The sequence below is a fragment of the Myripristis murdjan genome, chromosome 5, assembly GCF_902150065.1.
Source record: "Myripristis murdjan chromosome 5, fMyrMur1.1, whole genome shotgun sequence".
In the NCBI taxonomy this organism is placed as follows: domain Eukaryota; kingdom Metazoa; phylum Chordata; class Actinopteri; order Holocentriformes; family Holocentridae; genus Myripristis; species Myripristis murdjan.
The window spans coordinates 7,811,057-7,826,352 of NC_043984.1; the positions used below are offsets into that span (position 1 = coordinate 7,811,057).

General features: G+C 38.6%; 1 protein-coding gene across 1 annotated transcript; it reads left to right on the forward strand.

The window, feature by feature from the left end:
* The first annotated feature begins 9,808 nt into the window (after positions 1–9,808).
* LOC115359180 (odorant receptor 131-2-like) lies at positions 9,809–11,592 on the forward strand. Its single transcript, XM_030051527.1, has 2 exons — positions 9,809–9,955; positions 10,825–11,592. The coding sequence occupies exons 1-2, from the start codon at positions 9,809–9,811 to the stop codon at positions 11,590–11,592; spliced, it is 915 nt and encodes a 304-aa protein (XP_029907387.1).
* Positions 11,593–15,296: the final 3,704 nt, after the last annotated feature.

The window sequence follows — 15,296 nt, forward strand, 5'->3', positions numbered from 1 at the left end:
AACGAATGCAAATACAGCAGATTATGCCAACAAGTCCCCATACCAATTTTTTCCCGCCACCTAATATACAATTATTTGTGCAAGAACAAGTGTTTCTTCCTAGTGCAAGGTTAATATGCCCAAGTTTCCCGCAGACACTACTTGCCGGATCTACTTTCCAATTCAGATAGGGAAATAACATGAAAAGAATAGTATATATATATGTATATATATTTTTAAAATCAAAAAATGTGTACCCGGACATGTTGTTTTTTTTTTTATATTGGCATAATTTACTTTGTGTGTGTTTGTTTATGTGTTAAGTGTTATTTTGAGAGCTGTTTTCCTGCACTATGGAAGTGAATGGAGAGATAGAACTACAGTATTGGTCTGTAATTACACAACCCAACATGCTACTACAGTTCAATTTTGCTTTTATCTTATACCAAAAAGTCAGATTAACCCTGCCTAGATCTGGGTAATTGTGGTTAATACTGAAATGATGGAAATGAAAATGATTCAGCGATGTAAACTTTGACAACCACTCAGATGGCAAAGTTTGTTCTTTGACAGGTGAGAAAAGTTTCCACATGGATATGAACCCATGAACTGCTAAACATATCAAAGGGAATGTTTTTTTCCTTGTGGATTACTAAAGAGCATCTCCATTGTGGTTAATTAATGCTTATTAAATCCAAAGACTCATAATGAGAATGAACTTTAATACTTTTTCTCCATAGACGGTGATGTAAGAGGAGAGAGAGCGCTTGACCCTGAGGCCCACTTGTTTGTCATTTTCAAGTACAAACAAAGCTGTAGCAATGCAATAGCAACAGACCATAAACCTTTTTCTGTGATTTATATGATATTTTTTATATTTATTTTTTTTTTATTTATAATATGCAACTTGGTATAGCAACTGTTTTGAAAATTATTTTGACATACTTTGAAATTCATCTCAAAATACTAAAAAGACAAGAAATAAGACGACAATTGCAGATAAATGCAAAACATTAAGTTTGTTGGTCAAGTGACTTGACAGAGTGTCAGAAACAACAACAGCTACAGGAATTTTCATTATCACCAGTATAACTCATAGCAGAAGTTTCTGGTGGATGGTTAGATAGGAAATGTTTGGGTGATTAAAGGAGCCAAAACATGCCTGACATGTGACTTCAACTCTGTCAAAGGAACAAAGCCGCTCTCCTTGTGGAATACCCATTGCGCTCAAAGAGCATCTCCACAGAGAACAATTATTTCAAACATAAACCTTCTTAATGTCAATGAACTTCATCATCAAGAGTTTTGACTTTTAGTTGTTTTGATGAAAAGTTTTATCTCCATGGGTAAACAGTAAAAGTTAACTGGGAAAAAGGGAAAACAAGCCTGACAAGTGAGCATAACCTAAGGAACACAGCTCATGTTCTTGTTGAAAGAGCAGCTCCATAGAGAACAATTACTGCTTTCAACACAACATCAGTTATGATGAAAGAGCATGGAAAAGTTTGCACCAAGACCGATTTTCAAATACAAACCCCCTCTAGTGAGAGTTTTGACTGATACATGAATGATGAATAATTCTTTTAAATTGAAGTCTTTTGCCATCAAATGATCCATCCTTGCCTGGGATTACAAGAGACGGGACATTATAACTTCACCCAACCCCATCCCCTGGGGACTTTAGCAGTAAATGTATTTTGTCGTGGATTACGTTTGTTTCTTGTATCACAAATGCTTTTATAATCAACACATCTTGTATATCATGTCGGGTGGCATTTTAGACAGTTTCACTATTTTAGCCACCATAACCACATGGTTAAATTTGGAGAACGGTTAGGTTTTGGCATCAAAACCACTTGGCTAAGGTAACGTAATGTAATGTTTGCAAAAAACCAACAGCCCTGTCACTTCATGCTGGATTTGAACTTGGGTCAGTTGGGTGAAAGTCACTTGACTGACACCCTTCTCCTAGTGTGGCCTTGAAAGTAAGGGATTACAAACGACCTTGTGATGCGTAACAAACAAAGGTAATCCATGACAAAAATGCATTCCCCTCAAAATGTAACTGAAAATGCAGTTTAGTTGTATGAGAATGTAATTTTTAGGAGATAGGGCTCCTTTACCAGTACAGTATACTCCTTTAATGCCGATAGTTCTTCAAAACCATATTCACTAAACATTTTATATATATCCATCATAATGGGTCCATGCTCTAATTTTTCCTGTTTGAATACTCTAAGATATATATAAATGTATATTTTAAATGGAATGCATTAATTCACACACACACACACACACACACACACACACACACACACACACACACACACACACACACACAAGTCTGGTTCTGTCCACATGCTGTGATAACTGATATAAAATGAAAAAAAGATCATGAGGAAAAATATTAAAACAATTTCAAAAACATGTGACAAAAACCTATGAAAAAAGTTTTCAGCAGGAGTGACAGAACTTAGACAACTGCTGTAATGACAAAAGTTTTTGTCTTGATGGGTAAAAAGTTCAAGTTTATGGAGAGAAATTTAGTGGAAAAGCCCCAGTGAGCATAACCTTATCAGAGGAGCAAAACAAATTTTCATATGCATTACCAGGTGCTGTGTGTGTAAAGAGCAGCTCTGCTGGGATCAGTCATTGTTTTCAGCCCTCAGGTCCTGAGTGCCAATGAACTGAAACAACTTTTCTGATGCAAGAGAATAGAGAAGTTTGCTCCAGTGGCCTCTTGTTTACTTTTGTTGAACACATATCCAGGTGCCAATAGTGCCAAAAATCATGACATTTTCTGAAATGATAGAAAATTTTATACAGAAATGCATTCAACAGCATGAATGTTACTGATGTCATTAATGAAGCTTCTGCTCTGTTTGGGACTAACACGGTCTGGGTCCCGCTGTTCTACAAGCTGGATCACTGGAAAGGTTCTACTACACTTAAATGGAACAAACCTTAATTAATGTCATTAGAAATGCCTGTGTTTACCTGCTAATTCATGTCTGAATTGCTGCTTAAAAAAAACATCTACTGATTGAGCAACTTAAAAAAAAAAAACATCTACAGATTGAGCAAGTTAAAAAAACATCTCAAATGATGCAGCAACTTTTTGAGAAATTTTCAGTAGTAGTGACAGGCTTCTTCTCAATGGGTAGCTAGTAAAAGTTTGTACAAAGAAAAGTGCAAAATCATGCCTGGCAAGTGAGCATACCCCTGTCAAAGGAACAGAGCTGCTCTCCTTGGTGGCATTACCAAACGTGTTCAGCGGGCGTCTCTATAGAGAATAATTATTGTTTTCAAACACAGACCTTCTCAATGTCAGTGAACCTCAACACTTTCTCTCTGCAGACTGTGATGCAACTCTTTGTGTCTGTGTGCACTGTAAGCATTCATCATAATTAGCAGTCCCAGCGTGTGTGACCTTTCACTGCTGGGGCATAATGAGGCCTGACAGGATGCTTTCCTCCTGTGTCCTCCCATGTTCTTCACTTCCTGGATACACTGAGGATTGTGGGAAATGTCAGGCTGTCCCTCAAGCCCTTGCTGTAGAGGAGACAACATTCCCAACAGATAGAAATAACATGTTGTCTTACCCTTAAAGGACAAACCTGAAAAATAAGCTTGGGGTTTAAGTTTTGAATAACAACGTCCAAAGAGACCAAAGAAAAGTCCAAGACAGTATTGCACAGAGTGACACTATGTCATGACAAGAAGTTTTGTTTTGATTTGTTTTACTTTTATTTGTTTATTTTTTTTTATGAAAAAAGAATGTGAAAGTGCTCAGATGCATAATCCCTGTTTTACTTCCACCATTACCCTGGTCATAATACTGAGTGGCATGGCCTAACTGCTAAGCACCAAGCCAGTGTATATCACTTAGCCAGGTGAATCAAACATTCATATTTATACTCTTGTTATGTTGTCTGGTGATGTGTAGGTTCCTTTGGCTGTCTTTAGTTTGACACCTAGCTGGAAGGGCCCTGGTCCTTTTGGGCCAGACTGTGGCAAGAATTCAGGAACAGTGCAGGCGACAGGGATTAGGGACGTGCTGAGGGCTGTGACCACATAGAAATGCTTGTGAAAAATAAGAAAAACAGGTTGAACTTGTGCTTGGCTTTCAAATTTCTAAGTCTAAAAAAACACATTTGGTTTCCATTCCTTGCATAAATTTGTGTGTATCACAATTATGTACCTGCAAATACAGCACTAATAATAGTCCTGGGAAAGCCGTTCCTATGCATCACTGCCACAGAATTAAACTCATGTGGAGAAGTAGGCCTTGAGACACATGGCATGGGTGAAGGAAAAAATAACTGTGAAAACTCATGCACTTCCAGTGTTCAATGAAATGTTTATTGTTAGACTGTCATCATTTTCCGCATTGTGTTCAAGGTTTCAGACTACTTTGACGTGAATTCTTCTACACATAGCATAAAATCAGATGTGTTTGTAAGGCTTTGTGGTCACTGGGCCTGAATAACTCAGCTCTGCTGAAGTGCCCTTGAACCAGACAATGAATCCCCACCTCCTCCAGAGATGCTGTGCTGTAGCTGTACCTGAAGTGACCCTGAAGCTCACCCTCTCTTCTCTTTTTATCGCCCTCAGCAGCACAAAAAAGAACATCCCAACAAAGATAAAGTGAACTTTTAACAGACACTAGAACTCAGAGAAGAGAGGACAGAGAGTGCCATTGGGTTTTGTGGAGGCAGTTGCTGAAGGGCCACTCTGATGTGGGACTTAAATGAATAAGGATGATGTTCCAAGGCACTCAGTCAAATGAACTCGGAAAATTTTAAAAAGCCTTTATTTAATGGCCAGTCCACAGTGACTTGGCCACGCTGTGCACACCAAACTGCTTGAGCAACATGTTGCACTGACAAATGAGGGGTTGTTTTAGAGTTGTTTTTAATAAATTTTGATACATTAAATAAATGTTGGGCTAGCCATGACAAATATGCTTTTTAAATATGTTTTGTGTTTGCTAAAAGAATGCCATGGAATTCCTTTTTGTTCAGTACACAGCAGAGTGCAAGCCCAAATGCTACTATCCATCCATCCATATCCATTTCATACTGGCTATTCCTAATCAGGGTCACGGTGGCCTGGAGCATGCAGGCCACCAGTCCACAATAGCTCAAAAAAATTGTTGTGTCTCTTTTTGCTTTGGGACTACTGTGCATTTTAGAGATGTGACCCTATTCTTTCACAAGAAAAGTCATTTGTTGTTGTTCCCGTGCACAGTAATGGGAAAAGCTTTCTCAGGAACTCAGCATTACCCATTCAATCTTGCTACGGAGGCTGGGATCCAAGATCTGAGATGGTTTGGTGTATGATCCATATCATTTTCATGCTCTTAAATTATTCAGTGTCAGTGACTGCTCTTGGGCGAAGGGCAAGATAATCTGCCAGGACACCAATGCTTCACCATGAGAACAAAGACAGTGATCACTCATAGGGCTTTTGTGATTGTTTGTGTTAACCCCTTAGTGGCTGAGTGGACTGAAACAGTGACATGGAATGATCCTTCATGCTTTCAAGTGCTTTGAAATCCTTATTCTGTTTATCATAGGTGGTCAACTTTATTTTGGCACTACTTGAGTTCAGTTACAATGGGGCCCATGCATAAGGTACTTGGCCTAAACTCTTGGCCTAAGAGAGAAAGAAAAAAGAAAAGCAAAACAACAGATGGCCCACTGTCCATTTCTGGCAGACCTCAACAACAACCCAAATCACTGACCCTTGGAGCTTTTGAATTCTCAAAACAGCCTCAGCTCATGAATTTTATTCATGGATTTTTTAAAAAGTCGAAATAGCATTTTTATGATGTATTTCCTGTTGAAACAGCACACTTCTGGTATGACATTAGGCTGCCACTAAAACACACTGTTTTCCAGTACAATAAAAGGATTTTGATATAAAAATTACACCAAAGTGTTTGGAATTCATTGGTTAATTGATGTATCTTATAACATCGAAACCTAGCTTACAAAGCAAACAGGTTGTTTTTAATATCATTTTTGAGTAGAACAAGATGCATGTTTATGTCCTGGGACCTAGTGCCTGCTTGGCCAACTTTGTGCCCTTTAATGCTTCTCCTTTCTCATCTACTTTCATCCCCTGTCCTCCATGCCATCCTCATCTCCTTCTCCTTCCCAATCATGCTGCTTTTCTTCACCCCCTCTGCTCTTCTCTCCTCTGGCATGTGGTCTGACCTCTGGCTTACTTGGCTTCCTCCACCACACTTAATGTCCAACATCACCAACACACACAAACACACACTTTAAGTGCATAATGTCATACGGTACCCCAGCCTGAGCTCTAACCTATATTCATATTGGCTTTGGCTGCATAAACATGCAGAGCAGGCCAAAAAGCTTACCTGGAGCATTAGAGGGAAGTTGATTTTAGCGATGCATTTCATAACTCCCACTTGGCAACTACAACCAACTGAAAGATGATTTTATGCTGTTAGCCTTGAGAGGAAAGGCCATACAAAGGGTAACTTGTGTCAAGACACTGGAGTCAAATATAAGTTTTGAAAAAGTTGCCCTGGGAAAGCATGTGAATTCATAGTGAGCAGATTATGTAACGTATGGTGGCTTTTACTGGCCTGATGTGTTAGGCAGTTAGGTTAGAACAATATTTCACTTTGGAAGAACAATTTCGTTTTTCTAATCTTAAAGGAATAGTTGAACCATTTTGAAAATATGATATTCCTCCTTCCTTGCATTTGGGCTGAACATACTTTAACAGTTAGCATTTGGAGCATCCAGCCAGTATCCAGCAATCAGTAACAATGAGAGGAAGAGAGCACCACTACTGTCCTACATAAATAATAAGAATATCATGTTTTTTATTTTCAAAATGGGTGAACTGTCCCCTTAAAATTTATCACATACATGTAGTATGAATGCAGTCAGTCATCACGGCACACTTACAGTGGCTTACAGTGCAGCAACAAAAAATGGCACAGACATGGGGTCAACATTTTTGGAAAGCTCTTGACCTCTACTATCATGCCCGATGGCAAACCAATAGGGGCGCCACTGACTAGTGTCAAAACAGGGAAAAACATGATTTCACTATCTTAAGAAAAAAATAAATAAAATCTGACCAAACAGGCGTTCTTCTCACACCCAAAAACTATAATGAAGATTGAAAAATTAGTGATCACAACATCACATAATAGACATAACATATTAGAACTACAAAACCTATGGCGCAGGACACCTCTGTGTGTTGCAACTCCGCGCAGATTGTAGTTCTGGTACCCCTCTTCCGGGTTAGGGTATAAGTTGTGAAATTAGGTTTAGAAAACATACAAACGGTAGTTTTTCAGCAGCAAAAGTATAACCTTAACATGTGGCCTATGTTTATATCACGAGTAAAAAAAAAAAAAGAATCTTTAGTGCTATTTTGACGTGTTTCCACGGTTTTTCCACCCGCTATGTTTCGCTGACTGAAAGAGTTGTGTTCAATGGCGTAACATATCAGCATATTATAATCTTCTTTTAAGAAGATTTGACAACTTTCATGCACTTTATTGATGAAAGTTGTCAAATCAGACACGTCGCTGATTAGGATTATGGGTAATGTAGTGCTTCTCCGTGATATGACATCGCAAATAAAGTTGATATTATATGGGACTTGTGGACTCGGCTGAAGCACATGCCATCGTTACACATCCTCATAGCTCGTGGTAAGTCTGCCTTGGATGGTTACAACGTTATGGCTAATAATTAGAACTATTTTTCAGAATATCGATTAAATTTGCACTTCCGGGATCTATGAACCACCACCCACAGCGTGACGTCTTTGAAGCCAAGAATCCGTGTGTCCAGCACGGATCCTCGTAGACTTTCAGTGAACACTGTTTGTGTGGTGACCACACAACAAATTAAAACCATAGAAATCTATGATTAAAAAAGGTTATGTGCAAGGAGCACGCAATGTGTTATTAGGAGGTCATGCTCATTTCACGGATTTCTGTGAGAGCAGGTTGGGCAGACTCTATTACCATGTTATATGATGCAGAAAACGTCACGTTACCATGAAAACAAAGAGTTAGTTGATGCCCCAAATGCTTCCCGTGGCACGTTGTGGGAGTTCTATGTAAGTCTGTCAGGTTACCCAACTCGTCGAAAACTGACGAGAAACGGGTGCCTAATGAGTCGGCATGTGACGCTAAGGGACCCTGACCATTCGTCAGGTTGTTGATTAAAAGGCTGTTGAGTATTGGGAGTGAGAACGTGTTGGTTTTTTGACTACTTTGTAAAGTTAGCAATTTTACTTTTATTTAGGCGTTTAGTTCTTTGTTTCCAAACCCAATAAGTTTCCAACTTTCATGTTCCAGAATTCCATGCTATAGCATGAAAAGCTCTAAAAAGCTCTTTTATGAAAACTAAAAAATTACTCAGTAGATTAAAAGTAACATTTTAAATCTGCTACTTTTTACTTTTACTTCAGTAGGTTTATACATGTGCTCCTCTGTAACAGTGCACACACACACACGTGACCCCACATGCATATGCATACAACCGTATATTCAAACACACACACACACACACACTCACACACACACACTTGTATCCTTAGATATTTGCCAAACCAATCACATATAAATGCTATTGCACGGCTTTGGCAGGGCCACATCATCATATCACGACCCAGGTCTTGCAGTGTCACATGAGGTAAGTGTACTTTTGTTTCTTTCATATAATCTCAAAAGAATATCACAATAAAGCTGAATGAAATACTTTGGTGCTATTATAGTGAAATAACTTTTCATCAGTGATTTCCCACTGCCTTATCATAGTTCTGGCTTGCACTGAAATGACTGATACTGTCTATCAGCAGACTGGTCTTTACACTGCCTTACCTGAGTCTTTCCTCCCTGCTGCAATAAAACTTTTTAATGAACACTTGGACTAGGTCTTCAATGCGTAAGCCCTTTCTTTTAAGGGTCTGCATGTATGTTTTTAGATTGTTTTTTTAAACTAATTTATTTATGTATGAATGCGTGCTGAGATTGCTGCTGAGATAATGCAATGTAATTTCCTGTGAAGGATTAATAAAGTACTCATCATCATCATCATCATCATCATTATCTGAGGTGTGAGCTGCTGCATACTGTCTATCTGCAGAGGATGAAAGAGCAACAAATAAGCTCTCACACTGGTGTTTTTTTGCTCCATAGTTTTAATCAATTTTACTATCAAACATGCAGCAGTTTCATCATCCACGTTCTGAGCACAGTGTTTTGAAACTGTTGGATCAAACACTGAGTCTCATTCCAAACTGACATGTCTTCCATCTGAAAACCATGACAACACTTTAAGCAAAAAGCTAAAACTAACCACTCTGCTTTTTAAAGGATTTTGTTAACTTTTGAATTCACATTGCTTTTATAATGTACGATGAAGAATGCTCTGTCTATTACTGCAGTCACTTTAATTGTATGCTCAAAATATGTGATTTACTTCTTTTATATTTCAAGTTGATGCCCTGATCCTCCACTTGAGGTGAGTGCTGCTGTATGCTCTTCACTGAGTTGGCCTTGCACAGAGGGCTACATATATCAAATATATATCAAATGATATATCATGAAGATGGTTTAACATCTAGATTAGTTGTTAATATACGTGTAAATTCAGTATGGAATTGAAAAATAAGCATATGCGAAGTGGTATTCACCCAGCTCATAACAAGCCCATGATCAGTGATGAATGATCAAATTTTTGCCTCAATGCTTCTTGTGAAAATTGATGAACATTATAATCTGTCTTGTTTGTTCGTCTTCAGCAACTTCAGCCTTCCAGAGATGAACCTGTCATTTACCAATTTAACAGTCATAAGCCATCGAGACTCCTTCGACAAAGCCGTGACCAAAAATGTGGTTGTTGTGGCTCTCAGCATCTCCATCAACTACATCAACGTCAACCTCATTCACACCTTTCGCAGGCATCAGGTTTGATAATTCCTCTTCATACATATATGTATATGTTGTTTAAAAAAAAAAAAGATTTCTTCATGCCTGTTGGTCAGACTGAGGACACTGCTTTGGGTGTGATCAAAAGTTAGATTTTATAGATGAAATAAATAAATAAATATAAATAAATAAATAAATAAATAAATAAAAGGCACCATATCTTGAGGCTCATGCCTTCATGCCCCTGCAGATTTAAATAACGGCTGTTTATGTGTAGAATTTCCAATTCTATATGAAACAAGATTTTTCTAATGCAAAGGAAATTCTATGTTTGGAAAACAAAACAAAACAAAAAACACCAGTGTTCTTAAAGCAGTCCCTCCTGGATTTTGTGATCACAAGACTTATGTGAAATTCAACCAGTCCCTGCAATAATTTGCAATTATGTCCTGTTTCTGCAATATTTCCAAAAATGTGTGTGTGTGTGTGTGTGTGTGTGTGTGTGTACTGTAAGAGAAATTATCATGTTTTTTCCCCTTTTCTCTCTTTAATGAAAGAGATTTTGGTCAGCTTTTTAAGATGTTCTTTTTTCCTACTTACTTGTGATATGCAATCATTCCAGAAAAAAATAAGGCCCTGAAAAAATCATTTATTTCATTTTGAGCTGCAGAAATCCTGGTGTGACTGTACTGATCATTTTTTGAGGGAACCCCCATCTTCTTTACACATTCCCCCAATTATAAACGGCTTTCTTGTCTAGTTTTGCCCTCCTCCCTCCTCCCATGAACTCTGCTCTGCTCACTCTACTTTCTTCTCTCTTCAAATTTTAAAATGTCACATTTTCCCTGCACTCTCACCGCCTTCTTCCATCTCACTCCTCCTCGCTGTTCCTTGTTGACTTTCTCCAGATCTTCTACATGAATCCTCGCTACATCCTTTTCATTCACCTAGTGGTCAATGATATGATCCAACTGACCATGACCATCCTGCTGTTCCTCATCAGCTATACTCTCCACACAATAAGTGCCTCCCTGTGTGGCATCCTCATCCTGCTTGCTGTTTGCACTACTGAAAACACACCGCTGAACCTGGCCTGCATGGCAGTAGAGTGCTACATTGCTGTTTCCTTCCCCCTCCGTCACACACAGATCTGTACAGTCAAAAAAACGCACATACTGATCGGTCTAATCTGGGTGATGACCATATTGTCTGTCCTGCCCGATCTCCTCTTCACCCTGGCCACAGAACCCCTGGACTTTTTTCACACCCGAGTGTTCTGCCTCAGGGAAACCGTCTTTCCGAATCCCAGTATTCATAAGAAGAGGAATATCAGTTATATAATACTTCTAGTCATAGTGTGGCTCATTATTCTTTGCACATATGCCAGGATCCTGTTCACTGCCAAGGGTGCTTGCAAAAATGCTAAGAAGGCCAGGAACACTATCCTCCTCCATGGGTTTCAGCTGCTGCTGTGTATGGCTATATATGTAGACCCCCTGATAAAAAGTGCTCTGAAGTACTGGTTCCCTGAACATCATGCAGATTCCCTCTTTGCGTGCTATATTACAATAATCATCCTGCCACGATCCATTAGTCCAATCATCTATGGCCTAAGAGACAAGACTTTCCGGAGATACTTGAAAAAGTATCTGCTGTGTAAAGTGAACACAAAATAGGCATCCTTCAATAGTCTATGATATAGAAGTTTTTTTCAAAAGTAATTTTCAAAACACCAGCACTTCACATTAGCTATCTTTTTCAGTCCCTTAGCCTCAGGGCTTTCAAGCTTTTTCATGTTCTGGACACCCAAGTTGACTTTGAATACACCTCGAACTCTCATTTGAAGTGATTTTGCTCCATGGGCCCTGATATGAAAAGATATTTTGGTTTGTGTTTCAATGCCGTATGTAACACTGACAAATATATTCAAAGTGATGAGATTAAAATGTTGAGATAACCAAATTCACTTGCTTTCTTTCAAAAACATGGGGGGAAAGGGTAATCGTTTGTTCAAACCAACAGAACTATATTTATAATTCTAGTGGAGAGCTCAAGGTTTCTAAAGACACCAAGTATGTGTGAAATGTATATAAAATGATACACAAGATAGCCGGATATTATCTATTCAATGTGATGCTGCAGTCATAAACAATGGGATGTTGGCTTTGAATATTTTACTCAATATAAGTGTGATGCTGCTTCAATGAAGTCCTGCAACCAGCAGATACATAATATAAACATGAGATTGTTGCACAAGATTAAAATATTTAAACATTTAAAATATTGCTATATTCAAAGGAAAATTAGAGTTTTAGGTGCTAAAATATAAACATATATCAAAGCTTCATAGCAGCTACTTATTCATTCATTCAAACCTTTCATTTAGTCTCAGAGACACACTGAGGAACTAAGGGTGTGTGGAGGCTCCACTATTTGCATTTGTATTTGTATTTGTATTTGTTTTGAGGCAAAATAATTCAGATTCTGACTTGGGAAAAAAGTGGGCGTGGCTTAGAATCAGAAGTGATGTTTTAATTATGTTTTTTAATCATTGGATTTTTAATGACAAAGAAATATAAATTGACTGAAATTCCTACTTATTAAAACTACCGTAATTTCCGGACTATAAGCCGCTACTTTTTTCACACGCTTTGAACCCTGCGGCTTAAACAACGATGCGGCTAATCTACAGATTTTTACGGGCTAACGGCCTCCAGGGGGCGCTCTAGCAGGAAGCGCAAGAGCAAGACAGACAGGTGGAAGAGATGATGCGCCGAGGAAGACGCTAGGTTGATTGTGTTTTGAACAGTCATTTTGCGCATCATGCACACCATAGATGCACACACCCTCATCATGGAAAACACACGAAGAAATGCATATGTTGCAGCTTTTAAGTTGCGTGATGAAGAGGACAGCACAAGCACAAATTCACCTCGAGACGAAAGTGACATTGAGAGCGACAATGAAAGAGAGACTGAGAAAGTGTGTGATGAAGTCATTCTGAGGCTATTCAATTCCGACACTGAAGAAGACGACTTCAGTGGTTTTAGTGCGCAGGAGGAAGATGAAGATAGCGATCAATGACTTTTCTGGTAGGCATACGGCCTACGGCTGGTAGGCTGGTTATTTTTTTAACCTGCCGTGTTACTGCCGATTTACTGTCGCTGTACTGCCGTGTTACAGGCGCTCCTCGGAAAAAAGCATTTATTTAAGTAAAAATTTTTTAAAAATCTTTCTGTGTACCATCTTTCTGTGTAAATATCTCATGTTACAACGTGGACACCTGCGGCTTATAAAGAGGTGTGGCCTATATATGTACAAATTCTTTTTTCTTTTTAAATTTAGTTGGTGCGGCTTATATTCAGGTGCGCTCAATAGTCCGGAAATTACGGTACATACTGTAGGTTTAAGAAAACCACTCTAATGACTCTGCATCCTGCAAATTAAAAGAAATCTAGCGGTGAAAAAATGTGGAGAGCTTCTGTCTCTCTTCTGACCAACGTCTGAGTCAAATCCCGAGTTTCCCAGCATGCCTCTGGGCAGCAGACATTTACTGAGCCCACGTCATTGTTGTTTGGCTCATTTTCCCTGTTTAGTTCTTTGGTTTCTATGTGTATTGTTTATCATGTGGTCTTTGTGTTGTGTTATTAAGTTTAAGGATGGCTTTACATTATGTTATTGTCTGTTATTGTGTTATTGTCTGTTCTCTTGGTATAACTCCATCCACAATAGGTTCTGTCATATGATGCCTGGGTTTATGCTGCCTCAGATGTTGAAGACAGCCAGCGCACTGTCATCTCTCTCAGGTAAACCTAAACTGTAAAGATGATATATGAATTATACAAAGCATTTATAAAAATGTTTGGAAGGGTAATTTATTGGTCAGAAAGCCATTACTTGCTACTTGCTGAATTTGGATTTGGGTGCAATAATATAAATAAAAATACAAAAATAAACATTCACAAACCACACAATCAAAACAGTATCAACTAGTAAGAAATCCACTTGAACATCAAAAATATGGTTTTAACTTGATTAAAACAATAATACCAGTAAAACTAAGTTTGTATAGGGATAGATAGCCTTCTTACCATTACCTCTGTCTCTGTCCATTATCTCTATGTATTCATACTTCCTAAAGGAAGAGTCTTCTTGATTGTGGTAACCCTATGACTTTTCCTCTAGTGCCAACTTCAGACCAAACATCTGACACAAATGAACATACAGCATTCTGTCTCTAAATGTAATGGATGAAATGTCATGTAATGTACTCATGCTTCCCAGGGAATGAACCCTGTCAGTTTTAGTGTCACCATCAGCTTTCCTCTAATGCCACCCTTAGGCCAAAATTTCAGATTGGACATGTTAAAATCCTTTCTCAAGATATTTAGCGAGTATATTCATGCTCCCCAAAGAATGAGCCCTGTCATTTTTAAAACCCCATGAGCTTTCCTGTAGTGCCATCCCCAGGCCCAAATGTTAAATTGGTATCTCAAAAATACAGTGGTGGAAAAAAGTTTTCGGACACCCCATGCATTTGTGAAATATTGCATTAAGAATCACTCTTAGGTCTTCAAGTGCAATTTCTTTTAGTACAGTCACAGCCAAAATACTAAACAAATCCTAAAAAAGCTATTGAAAACTTAAAATTGATTGGTTCCATAAAAATACATAAGAAATTTTGAGTATTGGGTCATTTTGGTACCAGTGATGAAGGTCGTTCTTTTTATTAAAAGACACAATTTTTGTTGCCAAGCTTCGTGTCTATATAAAGCCAGCACATTTGAAAGTTCTTCAGACACAAAAATGGCTGAAACAAGGAACCTAATACAGGAAACACACCTGAAGATAAAGATTCTCAGCCAGGAAGGGTACAGCTGCCGCCAGATAGCCAGGAAGTGCAGATACAGTCCTTCAGCAGTTGGATACTCTCTGCAGAAATACAGACGAACCAACAGCTTGGAAGACAAACCAAGATCTGGGTATCCAAGGGTTTCTTCAGCAAGAAATGACCGCATCCTGATCTGCATGTGCAGGCAAAACCGCCGAATGACATCTCAGGAGCTTCAGCAGCAGTGGTCAAACCAAACTGGTGTCCAGTGTTCCACCCGCACTGTATGTGGCCGACTTTTAGATCATGGCTTAAGGTCCTACAAGGCCATCAAGAAGCCCCTGATCAATGAGAGACAGAGGCTAGCCCGGCATCGTTGGGCCGAGGCACACAAGAACTGGACAGCCAGGAACTGGAAGAAGATTCTGTGGTCAGAAGAATTTGTCAAGAATTTAGTTTTGTTAGTTTTTCTTGTAAACAATAAACAAAAAAATAGAATTTGTATTTGTTTGTATCTGTTTAATGCAGCCACACCTTTTGAAACACAAA